General features: G+C 37.3%; 1 protein-coding gene across 1 annotated transcript in view; it reads right to left on the bottom strand.

The window, feature by feature from the left end:
- Positions 1 to 3,612: 3,612 nt before the first annotated feature.
- Positions 3,613 to 19,453, bottom strand: part of LOC126095324 (carboxypeptidase N subunit 2-like) — a 39,059-nt gene continuing 23,218 nt past the window's right edge. Inside the window, exons 7-10 of the mRNA XM_049910129.1 lie at positions 19,131 to 19,312; positions 17,195 to 17,338; positions 13,031 to 13,306; positions 3,613 to 3,826 (exon numbers count right to left, since the gene is read on the bottom strand). Of these exons, the coding sequence (XP_049766086.1) occupies positions 3,673 to 3,826; positions 13,031 to 13,306; positions 17,195 to 17,338; positions 19,131 to 19,312 (756 nt within the window). The 3' untranslated portion in view covers positions 3,613 to 3,672. The remainder of the gene's footprint in view (positions 3,827 to 13,030; positions 13,307 to 17,194; positions 17,339 to 19,130; positions 19,313 to 19,453) is intronic.

The raw sequence follows: 19,453 nt of genomic DNA, 5'->3' as shown, positions 1-19,453 counted from the left end.
AACCAATCATATCCTAGAAACTTCTTCATGTTCACATCAGAGAATAAAGTCTAGTGGCCTCAAAACAGCTGAATGTGTGTGCCAAATGACAATGCCTTCATGTTTTATCAAGCAAACTGAATGCTCACAAGTAGTAAGCTAGATACTCATTGTGCTGATCCCACGTATTTACAACTGACTGAGTAAGTCATTTCAAAAGTTGGAGGAAGGCAACAGCATACCACCTCCAGTCAGACAATGCTCCATACAGCACTTATGTTGAGACCAGTCTTTGAATTGGTGACAACTTTACCTAATTATTTGAAGTGATACTTCCTCTAGGATAGCTAGCAGCACTTTTGGTATGAAACGATGTGCATCTATTACACATTAAGTTTTCATCAATGAAGTAAGGAGCAATTAAATAATCTCCAATTCCAGGAACAGCATTAACACTCCACTGCCTCCAGCTTTCAACCTGCCATAGCCAGTGCAAATTCCAAAGGTCCCAGTAATGAGTACTTCTTACATTCAGTTTTTAATAATTTTTAAGGAGTGCTTCATTGGTGAAGAGGATTCTTTGAAGAAAGAACTTTTCATCCTGATGATGAATCAGAACCACATGACACAAGAAATTCTGTCTTCTCCAATCCTGTTAATCTAGTGACGAAGTTAAACACAGACAGAGTAAGGACAGATGCTGTTTATGCACAAGTTGCTAACAACAGTGAATTGCAGAGGTACTTGCATTATCTCTATAGCTAACACAGATTATGAGCCAGAAACTATCCTTCACTCTATCCATTGCATTAGCATGTACACTATGTGATCAAAAGTATCCAGACACCCCCAAAAAAAACATACATTTTTCATATTATGTGCATTGTGCTGCCACCTACTGCTAGGCACTCCATATCAGTGACCTCAGAATTCATTACACATTGTGAAAAAGCCGAATGGGGTGCTCCGTGAAACACACAGACTTCAAATGTGGTCAGGTGATTAGGTGTCACTTGTGTCATATGTCTGTACACAAGATTTCCATACTCCTAAACATCCCTAGATACACTGCTTCCAATGTGATAGTGAAGTGGAAACATGAAGGGGCACATACAGCACAAAAGCGTACAGGCCAACCTCATCTGTTGCTGACAGACTGCCGACAGTTGAAGAGGGTCGTAATGTGTAATAGTCAGTCATCTATCCAGATCATCACACAGGAATTTCAAACTGCATCAGGACCCATTGCAAGTACTATGACATTGCGGGAGGTGAGAATACTTGGATTTTGTGGTTGAGTGGCTGCTCATAAACCACACATCATGCCGGTAAATGCCAAATGACACCTTGCTCGGTGTAAGGAGTGTAAACATTGGACAATTGAACAGTGGAAAAACATTGTGTGGAGTGATGAATCGAGGTCCACAATGTGGCGATCCAATGACAGGATGTGGGTATGGCGAATGCCCAGTGAACATCATCTGCCAGCATGTGTAGTGCCAACAGTAAAATTCAGAGGCAGTTATGGTATGGTGTGGTCATGTTTTTCCACGGAGGGGGCTTGCACCCCTTGTTGTTTTGCATGTCACTATCACATCACAGGCCTACAATGATGTTTTAAGCACCTTCTTGCTTCCCACTGTTGAAGAGCATTCCGAGAATGGTGATTGCATCTTTCAACACGATCCAGCACCTGTTCATAATACACGTACTGTGGCAGAGTGGTTACACAACAATAACATCCCTGTAATGCGCTGGCCTACACAGAGTCCTGATCTGATTCCTATATAACACCTTTGTGATGTTTTGGAACGCCGACTTCATGCCAGGCCTCACCGGCTGACATCGATACCTCTCATCAGTGTAGCACTCTGAAGAATGGGCTGCCATTCCCCAAGAAACCTTCCAGCACCTGATTGAACATATTCCTGTGAGAGTGGAAGCTATCATCTAGGCTAAGGGTGGGCCAACACCATATTGAATTCCAGCATTACTGATGGAGGGCGCCATGAACTTTTAAGTCATTTTCAGCCAGGTGTCCGGATACTTTTGATCACATAGCTATATACACTATCGAGAGCCCATCCAATACCAATTTTTTGCACATTCCTTGAACTGTCATTCTTGTTGTACACCATTTATCAGATTACTTTTGTACTTCCCAAAAGGAGGAGGAGAAAAATTTAAGTATTCCACTCTGATCTTTTTAATTAAATAATTATAGTATGCATGCAAATTTTACGTTTCAGATGCAGCACAAAATTATATTTATTGATATTTATTGATATATATGAGATCTGTTCAAAAAATTCCAGAACATTCGTAATTTCGCATCGATGGTGTGTTGGAGCGAGAAGCAGTTGGCATCCCTGCGCATGCCTGTCTTTAGTGTGTAATTGCCAGAAGTTTCATTGCTGTATGTCAGTTATTGTTCAGTGATGTCTTGAATAGAATGTTGTGTCCCACAGTTTGTGAATTTTGAGATGGCAGAGTTAGAGGAGCAATGCATAAATTTTGCATGACACAAAAAATCTTTACAGAGACACAACAAATGATGCAGGAAGCCTACAGTGATGAGTGCTTAAGCCATATTCAGTATTACAAATGGTTCACATGGTTCAAAAATGGCCAGATGGAAGTTAAACATAATCCTTGTGCACGATGCCCTTCGATATCAACTGCAATGCTCTTATCAGATACGTCAACGAAATTGTGCGTGCCAGTCGAAGACCGACAAAGATTGCAGAAGAATGTGGTGTTTTAGCTGGATCATATAATAAAATCCTGACACAGTACCTTGGAATGCATCGTGTTATCACCAAGTTTGTCCCATGGCTCATGAGTCGAGACCAGGAAGACCTTCACCTCCCAATCTGTGAAGAGTTTGTGGATCGATCAAACAAGAACAAGATCATAATAACTGATCATCATAACTGGTGATGAAATGTGGGTCTGCAGTTATGATGTTGAGACCAAGGTTCAATTTCCACAATGGATCAGCGAAGGTTCTCCAAGGCCAGAAAAAGCTGGTCATATCGGGTCAGGTCAAATGTCAAAGCCATGCTGATAGTTTTCTTTAACTTTGAAAGATTAGTTCATAATAAATTCACACCACAAGGTCAAACTGTTAATTGATGGGACATGTTGCAACACCTTTGAGAAAATACAAGAAGGAAATGGTCTGGAGTGTGGCAAGACAATTCTTGCACAATAACACAACCAACACATTCATCCCTGTTGGTGCATGACTATTGCACAAAAAATGAACTCATTGTGCTGCCTCATTTGCCATGCCATACTCTCCAGACCTGATCCCTGTAGTCTTCCCTCCTCCCCCCCCCCCCCCCCCCTCCAGAGTTAAAGGCCCCATTGAAATGATGCAGATTTATAATGATAGACAAGATACAAAATTTGCAGATGGTGCTTTATGTAATCCAGCAAGAGGTATACTGAGTCTGCTTCTGGATGTGGAAACAGCATTGGGAGCAGTGTATCAATTATGAAGGAGAGTATTTTGAAGGATACCGCACACAATAAGTAGAAGGTAAATGTACGAAAATTCTGAGGAACACTTCTGGAATTTTTTGAATAGACCTCTTATATATGTGAAAGGAAGTATCATAAATAAAACTCTTTTACTACAAAAATTGCCTGTATTTAGCATACATGGTTATAAAGAGTGTATATAATAAATTAATGACAGTCAGCAATTGTTCTCCAGTCCGTGAGTGCCTTTCCCTTCACCTCTGATGGCTCTGCACACAGCGATGGTGCCAGAAGTACAGATGGCTGAAGGCGTCCTTTAGCAGCCAGCTTGTCCAGTACTGGCTTCAGACTGCAGTCGCATCTAGAGAGAAACCAATCATTATTTACACAGTTCTAATAAGTTTCAGCAGGATAGTGACGAAACAACAAGGTCCAGAAAATATACCTGACAATATTTTGTTAGTAGTTACACTATATTTATATTTTTCAAGTACTATGTATATAATCAGATTATCACCAGCCTGGCCTAGTTGAAAAACATGGTATAGCCTAAAATAACAACATTAAGGAAGTCAGATCTTATTTGAGTATGAAGTCAGCATTTATCAGGATATGTTCATGACAGCACCATTTCAGGAAGTTCAAGCTTATGTCACACTGATATGCAAGTACTTATGAGAACAAGGGGAAACTCCCTGATAAACCTAACGTTAATGCCAATGGCCAGAATCAATCAAATCAAAAATTATCTCCCTTAAGGAAAATATACATTCATAAGAAAATCTATTTGAAGGATAAAGTAAACAACAGATTTAACCATCTTGCACCAACAACATCTTTCCACTAGTGAAATTCTAGCTGAAAATGGCAGGGGAAAAAAACTGAAACAAACTAAAAAAATTAGTGCTATTGTCACTCCATAGACTATACTCTGAGTCTTTATTCATAGTACTTGTCGTGGGATCACAGATCCGAAAATCAAATTCATGGAAGGTGTAAAGATGAACTCCTGAGGGATTAGAGACATTGCCTCTATACAACCCACAAAATTTCCATGTTCTGTGCCATAGGGGCAATGGTTATGGCTTTTCAGCTGTTCACCCAAAATATTATGTCAATTTTATTTTAGGGTCAGGCTGCAAATTCAAAAAACTTACTACCAATCCATGCTAATGATACTTGTCTCCAAAGAAGAGCAGCCACTAGTCGTCCGTTATTAAGTAATGATATAAATGAGGTTCAGTAGGTTCAGTCCTAATTAAAAATTGAGACTGTACTGAAAGTCATGACATTTGAGTGCCCAGATTGTTGTTGAATACCTGCACATGTTCCATGTTTTCCAGATAAACAATTTCTTGTTTAAGTATTTATCATTAACAATTCTATGGGACATTCCTAACGTCCTCATAATGGAACTTCCCTTTCAGTTTTATGAAAGGGTTTGTAGTGTTTTATAGATGTACTGTTTCAATAAAATTAATGTTGTGTATCATCCATATCACAAATACAGCTAAGTGTGTATAGAGTGTTCACGACATTTTATAAAAAAAAATAAAGAATAAAAATTCTGAAACTGAAAATCAAAGAAAGGATGAAATCGTGAAGTGTAATGAAATACATGGAGCAACACATGTATATTTCAATTACAAAAATAATTTGTGATTTGAAACAGAAAGATGCAGCCTTTCAAAATATGATGAAAGACAATCTAGACAAGAATAGGTACAAGAAATGGTTCGAGAATGGACATAAGATATCATCTATAACTGGTTGTGGTTCAATGTAATAACTTCACACAGTGCATTTCAAGGCTTAATACCTCACCAGGCATGTCTACTACACAGCGTGGCTTAGTGTTTGCCTAAATGACATTGCGATTTTGTGACAAACATTCCCATTTGAAATAAGCACATAAGATCAGGTAAACTAACATCACAGTAAACATTTTAATTTAATTGGGTGGATAAAAAGATCTACTCACCAAGCAGTGGCAGAAAACACACATAAAAGAGGTTTGTAATTAGGCAAGCTTTTGGAGCCAGTGGTACCTTCTTCAAGCAGAAGGGTTGAAGGGGAAGGAAGAGGAGTAGATTTTGGAAAAGTCACCCAGGACTGTGGGTCAGGGGACATTTATCACACATGATGAGAAGGAAAGACAGACTGTTGGTGACTGCACTGGACAAGATTTGAAAACCTGAGAGAGCTTAAAAGTGAAAGAGAGGATAATATGCAAGACAGAGATTACTGCTAAAACATTGTACATGAGTTAATAAGAGTGAAAAGCTAAGTGTATTGTACATAGCAGAGGTGGGCAGGGGGTGGGGAGTGAAAAAGAGACAGGTAAGATAAAGAAAGATGTAGAAAATTAAAACTGTGTGAAGAGAAGAGTATTTACTGTGAATAAATGCTGAGATGGAAGAAATTAAGGCCACATGGGTGGCAAGAACCAACAACATACAACATGATGTAGTGCTAGTTCCCACCTGTGGAGTTCTGAGAAACTGGTGTCTGGGAGAAGCAGCCAGATGGTGCGTCTGGTGAAGGAATCAAGGTTACAATTGTCATGTTGTAGAGCATGCTCCACAATATGATATTGCATGTTGCCAGTATACACCTTTTGCTTATGCCCATTCATCCTAATTGATAACTTAGTGGTAGTCATGCCAATGAAAAAGGCCACACAGTGTTTGCATAACAATGGTATATGACATGTTGTTTCATGAGTGGCTCTTCATTTGATGGAATATGTTTTTCCTGTTACAGGACTGCTATAGGTGGGGGTAGGAAGATGAATCAGGCAAGTTTTGCAGCAGGGACGGTCACAGTGGTAGGACCCATGGGGTAGAGAGATGGGTGTAGGAGGAGCACAGGGTCTGACAAGAATATTGTGGCGACTGGGAGGGTGATGAAAATCTGTTCTAGGTGTGGTGGGCAAATTTTCATTTCACGACATGATTTTAGGAAGTCGTGGCCTTGTCAAAGTAGCCAATTAATACATTCCAGACCAGGATAATACTGAGTCACTAGTGTTGTGCTCCAAAGTTGTTTTTTTGAGCAATCAGCAGTACCAGGATTTGATGTGATGGTCCAGGAAATCTGCTTTTGAACTAGGCTGGTTGTGATCCATAAGTCTTCAGCCCCTCGTTTGGTATAGCTAAATTGATGATGACATCTTTACTGCGTGAACTCATGGTGAGACTGACCTGTTGAAATTCCTGGTAACTCTTAACACCTACTCCCAGTTACATTTCATGTGGTTCTATTTCAGTTCCCATGCCACTTTGCTTGATGCTGATCTCATACTCACTGAAGGCCAGCTACACACTTTCGTCCACATTTAACCTACCAACAAACAATAGTACTTAAATTTTGATAGTTGCAATCCTTGCCATGTCAGACATTCCCTCCCATACAGCCTTGGCTTTCAAGGCAAACATATTTGTTTGTATGCCCACCATTCTCATCTCAGCCTCCACTGCACACACAATTTCCCAACCAGACTAGTTCAAAAGCAGATTTGCCAGGCCATCACATCCAATCCTGGTGCTGCTGACCCTCTGAAAAACAACTTCAGAGCACACCACTGGTGACTCAGTATTATCCTGGTCTGGAATGTATTAATTGGCTACTTTGACAGGGCCACGACTTCTTGAAATCATGCCATGAAATGAAATGAAATCATGCCATGAAATGAAATGAAATCATGCCATGAAATGAAATGAAATCATGCCATGAAATGAAATGAAATCATGCCATGAAATGAAATGAAATCATGCCATGAAATGAAATGAAATCATGCCATGAAATGAAATGAAATCATGCCATGAAATGAAATGAAATCATGCCATGAAATGAAATGAAATCATGCCATGAAATGAAATGAAATCATGCCATGAAATGAAATGAAATCATGCCATGAAATGAAATGAAATCATGCCATGAAATGAAATGAAATCATGCCATGAAATGAAATGAAATCATGCCATGAAATGAAATGAAATCATGCCATGAAATGAAATGAAATCATGCCATGAAATGAAATGAAATCATGCCATGAAATGAAATGAAATCATGCCATGAAATGAAATGAAATCATGCCATGAAATGAAATGAAATCATGCCATGAAATGAAATGAAATCATGCCATGAAATGAAATGAAATCATGCCATGAAATGAAATGAAATCATGCCATGAAATGAAATGAAATCATGCCATGAAATGAAATGAAATCATGCCATGAAATGAAATGAAATCATGCCATGAAATGAAATGAAATCATGCCATGAAATGAAATGAAATCATGCCATGAAATGAAATGAAATCATGCCATGAAATGAAATGAAATCATGCCATGAAATGAAATGAAATCATGCCATGAAATGAAATGAAATCATGCCATGAAATGAAATGAAATCATGCCATGAAATGAAATGAAATCATGCCATGAAATGAAATGAAATCATGCCATGAAATGAAATGAAATCATGCCATGAAATGAAATGAAATCATGCCATGAAATGAAATGAAATCATGCCATGAAATGAAATGAAATCATGCCATGAAATGAAATGAAATCATGCCATGAAATGAAATGAAATCATGCCATGAAATGAAATGAAATCATGCCATGAAATGAAATGAAATCATGCCATGAAATGAAATGAAATCATGCCATGAAATGAAATGAAATCATGCCATGAAATGAAATGAAATCATGCCATGAAATGAAATGAAATCATGCCATGAAATGAAATGAAATCATGCCATGAAATGAAATGAAATCATGCCATGAAATGAAATGAAATCATGCCATGAAATGAAATGAAATCATGCCATGAAATGAAATGAAATCATGCCATGAAATGAAATGAAATCATGCCATGAAATGAAATGAAATCATGCCATGAAATGAAATGAAATCATGCCATGAAATGAAATGAAATCATGCCATGAAATGAAATGAAATCATGCCATGAAATGAAATGAAATCATGCCATGAAATGAAATGAAATCATGCCATGAAATGAAATGAAATCATGCCATGAAATGAAATGAAATCATGCCATGAAATGAAATGAAATCATGCCATGAAATGAAATGAAATCATGCCATGAAATGAAATGAAATCATGCCATGAAATGAAATGAAATCATGCCATGAAATGAAATGAAATCATGCCATGAAATGAAATGAAATCATGCCATGAAATGAAATGAAATCATGCCATGAAATGAAATGAAATCATGCCATGAAATGAAATGAAATCATGCCATGAAATGAAATGAAATCATGCCATGAAATGAAATGAAATCATGCCATGAAATGAAATGAAATCATGCCATGAAATGAAATGAAATCATGCCATGAAATGAAATGAAATCATGCCATGAAATGAAATGAAATCATGCCATGAAATGAAATGAAATCATGCCATGAAATGAAATGAAATCATGCCATGAAATGAAATGAAATCATGCCATGAAATGAAATGAAATCATGCCATGAAATGAAATGAAATCATGCCATGAAATGAAATGAAATCATGCCATGAAATGAAATGAAATCATGCCATGAAATGAAATGAAATCATGCCATGAAATGAAATGAAATCATGCCATGAAATGAAATGAAATCATGCCATGAAATGAAATGAAATCATGCCATGAAATGAAATGAAATCATGCCATGAAATGAAATGAAATCATGCCATGAAATGAAATGAAATCATGCCATGAAATGAAATGAAATCATGCCATGAAATGAAATGAAATCATGCCATGAAATGAAATGAAATCATGCCATGAAATGAAATGAAATCATGCCATGAAATGAAATGAAATCATGCCATGAAATGAAATGAAATCATGCCATGAAATGAAATGAAATCATGCCATGAAATGAAATGAAATCATGCCATGAAATGAAATGAAATCATGCCATGAAATGAAATGAAATCATGCCATGAAATGAAATGAAATCATGCCATGAAATGAAATGAAATCATGCCATGAAATGAAATGAAATCATGCCATGAAATGAAATGAAATCCTGCCATGAAATGAAATGAAATCATGCCATGAAATGAAATGAAATCATGCCATGAAATGAAATGAAATCATGCCATGAAATGAAATGAAATCATGCCATGAAATGAAATGAAATCATGCCATGAAATGAAATGAAATCATGCCATGAAATGAAATGAAATCATGCCATGAAATGAAATGAAATCATGCCATGAAATGAAATGAAATCATGCCATGAAATGAAATGAAATCATGCCATGAAATGAAATGAAATCATGCCATGAAATGAAATGAAATCATGCCATGAAATGAAATGAAATCATGCCATGAAATGAAATGAAATCATGCCATGAAATGAAATGAAATCATGCCATGAAATGAAATGAAATCATGCCATGAAATGAAATGAAATCATGCCATGAAATGAAATGAAATCATGCCATGAAATGAAATGAAATCATGCCATGAAATGAAATGAAATCATGCCATGAAATGAAATGAAATCATGCCATGAAATGAAATGAAATCATGCCATGAAATGAAATGAAATCATGCCATGAAATGAAATGAAATCATGCCATGAAATGAAATGAAATCATGCCATGAAATGAAATGAAATCATGCCATGAAATGAAATGAAATCATGCCATGAAATGAAATGAAATCATGCCATGAAATGAAATGAAATCATGCCATGAAATGAAATGAAATCATGCCATGAAATGAAATGAAATCATGCCATGAAATGAAATGAAATCATGCCATGAAATGAAATGAAATCATGCCATGAAATGAAATGAAATCATGCCATGAAATGAAATGAAATCATGCCATGAAATGAAATGAAATCATGCCATGAAATGAAATGAAATCATGCCATGAAATGAAATGAAATCATGCCATGAAATGAAATGAAATCATGCCATGAAATGAAATGAAATCATGCCATGAAATGAAATGAAATCATGCCATGAAATGAAATGAAATCATGCCATGAAATGAAATGAAATCATGCCATGAAATGAAATGAAATCATGCCATGAAATGAAATGAAATCATGCCATGAAATGAAATGAAATCATGCCATGAAATGAAATGAAATCATGCCATGAAATGAAATGAAATCATGCCATGAAATGAAATGAAATCATGCCATGAAATGAAATGAAATCATGCCATGAAATGAAATGAAATCATGCCATGAAATGAAATGAAATCATGCCATGAAATGAAATGAAATCATGCCATGAAATGAAATGAAATCATGCCATGAAATGAAATGAAATCATGCCATGAAATGAAATGAAATCATGCCATGAAATGAAATGAAATCATGCCATGAAATGAAATGAAATCATGCCATGAAATGAAATGAAATCATGCCATGAAATGAAATGAAATCATGCCATGAAATGAAATGAAATCATGCCATGAAATGAAATGAAATCATGCCATGAAATGAAATGAAATCATGCCATGAAATGAAATGAAATCATGCCATGAAATGAAATGAAATCATGCCATGAAATGAAATGAAATCATGCCATGAAATGAAATGAAATCATGCCATGAAATGAAATGAAATCATGCCATGAAATGAAATGAAATCATGCCATGAAATGAAATGAAATCATGCCATGAAATGAAATGAAATCATGCCATGAAATGAAATGAAATCATGCCATGAAATGAAATGAAATCATGCCATGAAATGAAATGAAATCATGCCATGAAATGAAATGAAATCATGCCATGAAATGAAATGAAATCATGCCATGAAATGAAATGAAATCATGCCATGAAATGAAATGAAATCATGCCATGAAATGAAATGAAATCATGCCATGAAATGAAATGAAATCATGCCATGAAATGAAATGAAATCATGCCATGAAATGAAATGAAATCATGCCATGAAATGAAATGAAATCATGCCATGAAATGAAATGAAATCATGCCATGAAATGAAATGAAATCATGCCATGAAATGAAATGAAATCATGCCATGAAATGAAATGAAATCATGCCATGAAATGAAATGAAATCATGCCATGAAATGAAATGAAATCATGCCATGAAATGAAATGAAATCATGCCATGAAATGAAATGAAATCATGCCATGAAATGAAATCATGCCATGAAATGAAATCATGCCATGAAATGAAATCATGCCATGAAATGAAATCATGCCCACCACACCCAGAATAGCTTTTCATCACCCTTCCAGTAGCTGCAATATTCTTGTCAGACCCTGTGCTCCTCCTACACCCATCTCTCTACCCTATGGGTCCTACCACTATGACCGTGCCTGCTGCAAAACTTGCCCGATGCATCTTCCTACCACCACCTATAGCAGTCCTGTAACTGTAAAAACATATATTATCAAAGGGGGAGCCACCTGTGAAACAACACGTCATATCAGCTGTTATGTAAGCACTGTTCTGCCTTCTACATCAGCATGACTACCACCCAATTATCAATCAGGATAATGGGCATAGGCAGAGGGTGTATACTGGCAACATGCAATATCCTGTTCCAGAGCATGCTCTACAACGTGACAATTGTAACCTCAATGTCTGTTACACCACAATTGCCATTTTAATTCTTCCCCCCCCCCCCCCTTCCTTCCCCCAGACACCAGATTCTCAGAACTCTGCAGGTGGGAACTAATGCTACATCATGTCCTTGGTTCTTGCCACCCACCTGGCCTTAATTTACATTAATTTCTTTCATTTCAGAATTTATTCACAGTAACTACTCTTCTTCACACTGTTTTAGTTTTCTACATCTTTCATTGTCTTACCCGTCTATTTTTGACCGCCCCCCTCCCACCTGTGTTACATACAATGCACTTAGCTTTTCACTCTTATTAACTCATGAATGATGTTTAAGCAGTAATCTCAGTCTCACATATTACCTGGTCTGCCACTTTGAAGCTTCCAGATTTTCAAATCTCATCCAATGCAGTCCCCATCAATCAGTCTTTCCTTATCCTGTGCAGTAAGTCTCCCCTGACCCACGGTTTTTCATGCCTTTCCGAAAACCTACCCCTTTTCCTAGACCTCTGTAGTCCTTTTCCTTCATCTCTCTTCCTTCCCCTCCAACCCTTCTGCATGAAGGAGGAGCCACTTGTTCTGAAAACTTGCCTAATTACAACCATCTTATGTGTGTGCTGCCACTGCTTGGTAAGAAGATTTTTTTTAGCTATCCAATTACATTATTTTGTCAAAACTTAATTGCTTTTGTTCTTACACAGAAAACTTTTTGTTTTATGAAACTGACTCTTGTAGATATGTACCCTATAGTGAGATATTAAGCCTCAAAACACATTGTATGATAATGAGCTGTTAAGACATTGTAAACAAAGATTACCTTTACCCCAGTTTGCAGTCCTTGACATGGCCAAGTACATGGTATTATTAAAATAGTTCAGGATGCAATTTTCATTCCATGAGACTTTGTTAATGATAATAATTATTTGACCCTTCAATGTTACACTGAATTTGCAGGTATTTTATATGAGTCATTCCAACTTACTTCCATGGGTTGTTGTTTAGCCCAAGTTTATCAAGGTCTACCAACACTTTCTCCAGTTCATAATCTTCTGGCAGTGTGTGTATCTTATTGCCAGAAACATCAAGGTAGGACAGTTTTCTCAATGAGTTCCCTTGCCACCACACAGGTTTCAAGCTTGTGAGCTCATTGTTTGCAAGCAGCAGAGACCGCAGTTTAGTTAGCGGAGACAGGATGCCTTCAGGAAGGTCTGTCAGGTGGTTTTCTGACAGATCAAGTGTTTCCAACTTGGCTGTGTTCCTGTAATGAGAGTAATTACACAGTTAAACCAAAAAAACATTTTTACTTTTGGCAAAAAGAAAATAATGTTATATTTACAGGAAAGACTGCAGCCGTTAGCTGAAATTGCTGACAGTGGTATGTGAAACCCCTGTTTCCAAATGACTGTGCTATAATATCATTGCTTATATAGTTTTGCAAAAAGTCCTGAAAATACATGTTTCTATGAACACTATATTAGATTTATTTACAATTTATGATGTTTTGTTAGAAGTACTGAAATGAATTTGTTGAGTATTATAAAACTAAGGAAAACCTGCTTTCCTCACACGATCTTTTTGATGTTTTTAAATAGTTCTATTCATGTTCTGCCATCATGAGGACTGTCATTTTTTTCTTATGTTCTTTTATATCATTTCGAAAATAAAAACAATTTGTGTCTTTAACAGTGGAAGTGGAAGGTTAATAATGTATATTAGAAGCAAAGGACCCTATATAGAACCCTCAAATCACGATTCCCGGTGGCTTCATATTCAAAATGTCTATTTAAAAAGAAAGATGATGAGACTTACCAAACAAAAGCGCTGGCAGGTCGATAGACACACAAAACATACACACAAAATTCAAGCTCTCGCAACAAACTGTTGCCTCATCAGGAAAGAGGGAAGGAGAGGGAAAGACGAAAGGATGTGGGTTTTAAGGGAGAGGGTAAGGAGTCATTCCAGTCCCGGGAGCGGAAAGACTTACCTTAGGGGGGAAAAGGACGGGTATACACACACACACACACACACACACACACACACACACACACACACACACACACACACATATCCATCCACACATATACAGACACTGACAAATGTCTGCTTGTGTCTGTATATGTGTAGATGGATATGTGTGTGTGTGTGTGTGTGCGCGAGTGTATACCCGTCCTTTTTCCCCCCTAAGGTAAGTCTTTCCGCTCCTGGGACTGGAATGACTCCTTACCCTCTCCCTTAAAACCCACATCCTTTCGTCTTTCCCTCTCCTTCCCTCTTTCCTGATGAGGCAACAGTTTGTTGCGAGAGCTTGAATTTTGTGTGTATGTTTTGTGTTTGTTTGTGTGTCTATCGACCTGCCAGCGCTTTTGTTTGGTAAGTCTCATCATCATCATCATCATCATCATCATCTTGGACAGTTTCCAGCCACTGGCTGGGTCTGTCGGGAACACAAGCCTCTCCATCGTGTTCTGTCTTTCCACCATTCCCCCTCTTCCACCTTCGTCCAGTTCTCTCCTCTTCTCGTCACACATTCCTTCACTCCCTTCACCCATCTATCTCTTGGTCTTCCTCTGGGCCTCTTCCCCTCCAGTTGCAGATCAAACATCCTCTTAGGAATTCTTCCCTCATCCATTCTCTTCATGTGTCCATACCACTGCAGTCTTGATTTTTCTATCCTGTCCTGTACTGGTTCCTCCTTTAGTCTTTCCCTCACATACTCATTTCGCAATCTGTCTCGTCTTGTTACACCCAACCTGCTCCTCTGGAACTTCATTTCGCTAGCCTGTATTCTACTTTTGTCGCTTTTGTGCATTACCCATGTCTCACTTCCGTATGCCAATATGGGGACAAAGTAGGTTCGGTATATAATTCCCTTGGATTTCTGTGGCACCTCCTTGCTCCAAATAAGCCCCCTAATGCATTTGTAGAACTGCCCTGCTTTTCTGCACCTTTCATTTATTTCCATTGCGTTTCCCCCCTTACTTTCAATCACGCTTCCCAGGTACTTGAAGTTCTCTACCACTTGTAGTTTTTCCCCTCCACAAGTTATATCCACATTTGGCCTATTCGTCTTCCTTGTTGTGACAATTATTTTACTTTTCTTTGCAGAGAAATGCATTCCATATTGTGCTGCCGTTGCCTCCCATGCATCTAACTGCTCTTGCACCTCCTTCTCGCAATTTCCCCATAACATCAGGTCATCGGCAAAAAGCACTGCTTTCATTTTATGATCTCCAATTGCATCTGACACTTGCTGTAGGATTTCATCCATAACAATAATAAACAATAAAGGCGAAAGTGCACTTCCCTGTCGCAGCCCATTTTCCAGCTTGAACCATGCAGTACATTCCCTCCCCACTTTCACACAACTCTCACTTCCCTCATACATTTTTCTGACTTTTCGTGTTATCTCTTCATCTATCCCTTTTGCGTTCAGCACATCCCAGAGCTTGTCCCTACAGATACTGTCATACGCCTTCTCAATATCTAAAAAGGCCATGATTAAGTCCTTCCCGTACTCATAGTGCCTTTCCTGCAGTTGCCTTACCGCAAATATGAGGTCCATTGTTGATCTTCCCGGTCTGAAACCATACTGCTCCTCTTGCAGTCTACTTTCAATACTGCTTCTTATTCTCTTCTCCAGGATCTTTTCATAGATTTTTCCACAGTGGCATAGCAGGGTGATTCCCTGGTAAGTCTCATCATCTTTCTTTTTAAATATATTTTTCCCACGTGGAATGTTTCCCTCTATTATATTCAGAATGTCTATTGTCACATGGAGGACATGGAACTGACAAACATTTCATCATACAGATGTGACAGAATCTGTTTGCTGTGGGCAGTTCAGAAAATGCCCACAAGGAGTGGATTAGCAAGCATGGAAAGTGTGTCTTGCCTTTCCAGTATTGCTGGCAGTGGTCTGTGCTATTATCCATCTGAAAAAAATATTCCCATACTTAATAGATGTAATTGTCAGCACCAGTCCCAAATGGGAAAATTTTTGTGAAATATGCATTCAGATCATATCTTCATTGTAAGTGAGAAGCAGAGGGAAATACCTTTCCACTCGCAATATTTCAGGGAATAAAACAAAATTTGTGGCATGGTTTATAAACAGCTAACCATAGTACTACATTAATTTGTTGATGGATAAATCATAATTATGCATTTGTCCTATGAAGTCAATAGGCATGGCACGAAAGGATATACCTTCAGGTAACAGGTCATGTTGCAAAACACCTGTGAAGATTTAAGCCTGCCACAGTCCACGGCAGCCTCACTTGTTACACAAGAGTCAATATTTACAGCAAGGGCTCTGGTGTGTGTATTGATTATACCCTACACTACTTGCTTTTCTCCTGGGCTGTGATTTAGTCTTTGTTGTTACCTATCAATATTTGGTTACTGCACAGGCTTGCCCCTCTGCTGAGTGCACCACTGTCTTCACTTAAAGTTCAACCAACATTTTTGTTTTCAGTGGACAAATTGATGGAATATGGATGCACAGAGTGCTTCCCAGTTGACACTTTATATGGTGTTCTCCAGCACTGATGTGAATTATTCAACAAACTTTCAGAGTAATATATTGGCAAGAGGTGTCCACCTCAAAAGGTCATTTTGTATATTTCCAGAAAATCTGAAAATCACCTTCTGTGATTTAATTGTAAATAACTTATGCTTAATAAAATCTGGTTGTTGAAGAACAAGACTTACAACACTTACCTAAGTCAGACCTATACCTGGTCAGCTCCAGTTAAAGAAAGAGCCATGTATGAAATGACTCACATTGTATACCAACCAAAAAGCAATCTTTAGTCAGCTTTTTACATAATGATAACATAACAGCACAATAGCCAATGCTTTATGTCTGTTGCATGCTATTTTGATTCCTCTTCTTTATACAAGCTGGTAAGCAGCTGTCTATTTTCTCCTACACTGATAATTTTTCCCATGTATTTTCTCACCTAATTCTGCTATTTTCTCCTTTTCTATGTTGCTGCCTATTTTATCTAACTTGTCCTTCCATTTTCAGTCTACTGACATGAGTTGAGAACAATTTTTTCCCCACTGTAGATCAAATGATATGTTACTCATAACTACAGGAGAAGTCCACATTATTTTTTACCTTCCTCTTTCAATGGATACTCACCTGAAAAAATCTGCAGGCAGTGATGAGATTTTGTTGGACTCAGCCCAGAGATATTTCAGTCGTGTTGCAGAACTGAGTAGTCCTGATGGCAGAGTTGTCAGCTTGTTATGACAGAGTGCCAATTTTTCCAACCGGGATGCAGAACTGAAAAAAAATTTGACATGGGTGTAATTTGCTTATTTTTTGTAAACTGACTGTGCTAAACCATAAATTTAATTAAGAAGCTCATTTTGAAGTGTGTTTGGTGCTTTTAGAGTATGAAGTTCAACATTCAGTGACCACTTTGGCCATCAGGAGCTAAATTCTGTTTCCCAGCTTACTATAAAATATTATTTAAGATGATCCTGAATCTACCAGTCCAGAGACACTAAAAACTTGCAAGGTGAATACCGCAATAAGATAGCAATGTTACAAACCATCAAAAACAACTGTTTTAATTATATTTAAACATTTGAGATTTCATTTCAATTTTGTCCTTAGGTTTCATGAAGATTTGTAAAATTAATTTCACTGCCTCGAACTTCATAATGTGTGATCCACCAATATTCATAAACAATTTTAGAAATACAAAAAATTAAAATACTGATAGTGAAAATACTGAAATATTTTAGTTAGCTAGTCATGACTGTCACACTACAGCTCAGTTATCAAAGCTGTTTAACAAAAGCAAAGCAGTCCTCAGCATGATTTGAACAGCAGAGAGCTTTATTAGGCATGGCCCTATTGGAGCTATTTCTTTGCCTTACTCTGACATGTGAACTGACAGATCAAACCTTTTTCCAAGAAGATCTACAGTTTTAATGTGGATTCAGAATAATGGTGCAGTCTTGCATTTTTCACATGTACAAATCATTGCCAGAGGTAAAAGGAAGGAAAGATAACTATTAAAGAAAGTCATGGGACTGACAGAGGATTGAATCCTGAAATTCTGTCTGTGTCATCATAACCACATTATCAGTAATTCACCCATTACAAATACATACACAGAATTACGAATTCAAAATTGAGATTAACCACAGTGGGGCATCCAGAAATCTCAATGAAAATTATCTGCTGATAAATGCAATAATCACATGGGAACCAAGACCAACTATAATAGTACTGAAAGTTTAGGATGGTAAAATGATGATTTCTCATTGAATTTTTTGCCCATTTTTGTTCACAAAACATTGAAAGGCATAAAAATGAACTTACTGGTATATTTCTAAACTACTGAGAGTACAAATATTTCTAACACCATAATGCTTAGTTATTAGTCTAAAAATTTTAACTCCTGTTAATTTTTTTCTTTCAGATCACCTGAAATACAATCCCTCCAGGTCCAGTCCCAATAACCCACTTATGAGGAACGTTCAAAAATTTCTACCTGACAACCACCAACAGGTTTAAGGGGAAGCCTCTAATTGCACCCTAGAGACACAATATGTTCTAATCATGCAACAGATGACACTCAGAATAATTCCTAACTCTTAGATGAATGGTTCTTTTGGTTCTTGAGAGCAAAGATCTTAATTCCTCTAAATTCTCAGTTATACTTGTCATTTTATCAACTCTTTAAGATATCATGTTATAAATGAAGAAATATTAATGATCAAAGGGGCAAGGGGATTCAAAAGTGCTAGAGCATAAATTACAGATGAGCAGCTCTACCAACACAACTTTAACAGTATGCCTATGTGAAGGAAATGTGACTCAACAAATTTGTCATTCATCAAGAACAGGAAAGGAGGAGATTTATACAATGACATAAAGCAATTAGCCTACACCACTTAGCATTTCTGAGGCAGCAAACAGCTGCTACATAGTCCTCTGACACAGTTAGATTGAACTTTTTACATATAGCAAAATTAAGGTTAATCTGACATGAAAAACTAAACATGAAAGACAAGAACTGTTCTTATTCTTTTTAGCTCATTCAAGCGTGCTATAAACTCACCTCAAGAGATCACTAGGAATTTCAGTTAAATAGTTGCCACTAACATCTAATTTCTCCAGCCTTCTGTTGGAAGCACACAGTCCTTCAGGCAACCTTTCCAGTTTATTGTTGGATACATTCAGTTTTTCAAGATGAGTCAGGCTGCTGAGTAGTGTAGGTGGAAGCTCTGTCAGTAAATTGTCCTGAAAAATAAATGTTTTGTTTCACAAAAGCAACATTTAATGAATAAGATCACAAATACTGATAAAAAGGAATCAAGAATCGCCATTGATAATGATTTAATGGTCATTGAGAATACCATTAGAAACTGAGCCTGTCCTTCA

This window comes from Schistocerca cancellata, chromosome 8 (assembly GCF_023864275.1).
Source record: "Schistocerca cancellata isolate TAMUIC-IGC-003103 chromosome 8, iqSchCanc2.1, whole genome shotgun sequence".
Taxonomy (NCBI): domain Eukaryota; kingdom Metazoa; phylum Arthropoda; class Insecta; order Orthoptera; family Acrididae; genus Schistocerca; species Schistocerca cancellata.
The sequence above is the reverse complement of the archived record's forward strand: the minus strand, read 5'-3'. Positions and strand labels throughout refer to the sequence as shown.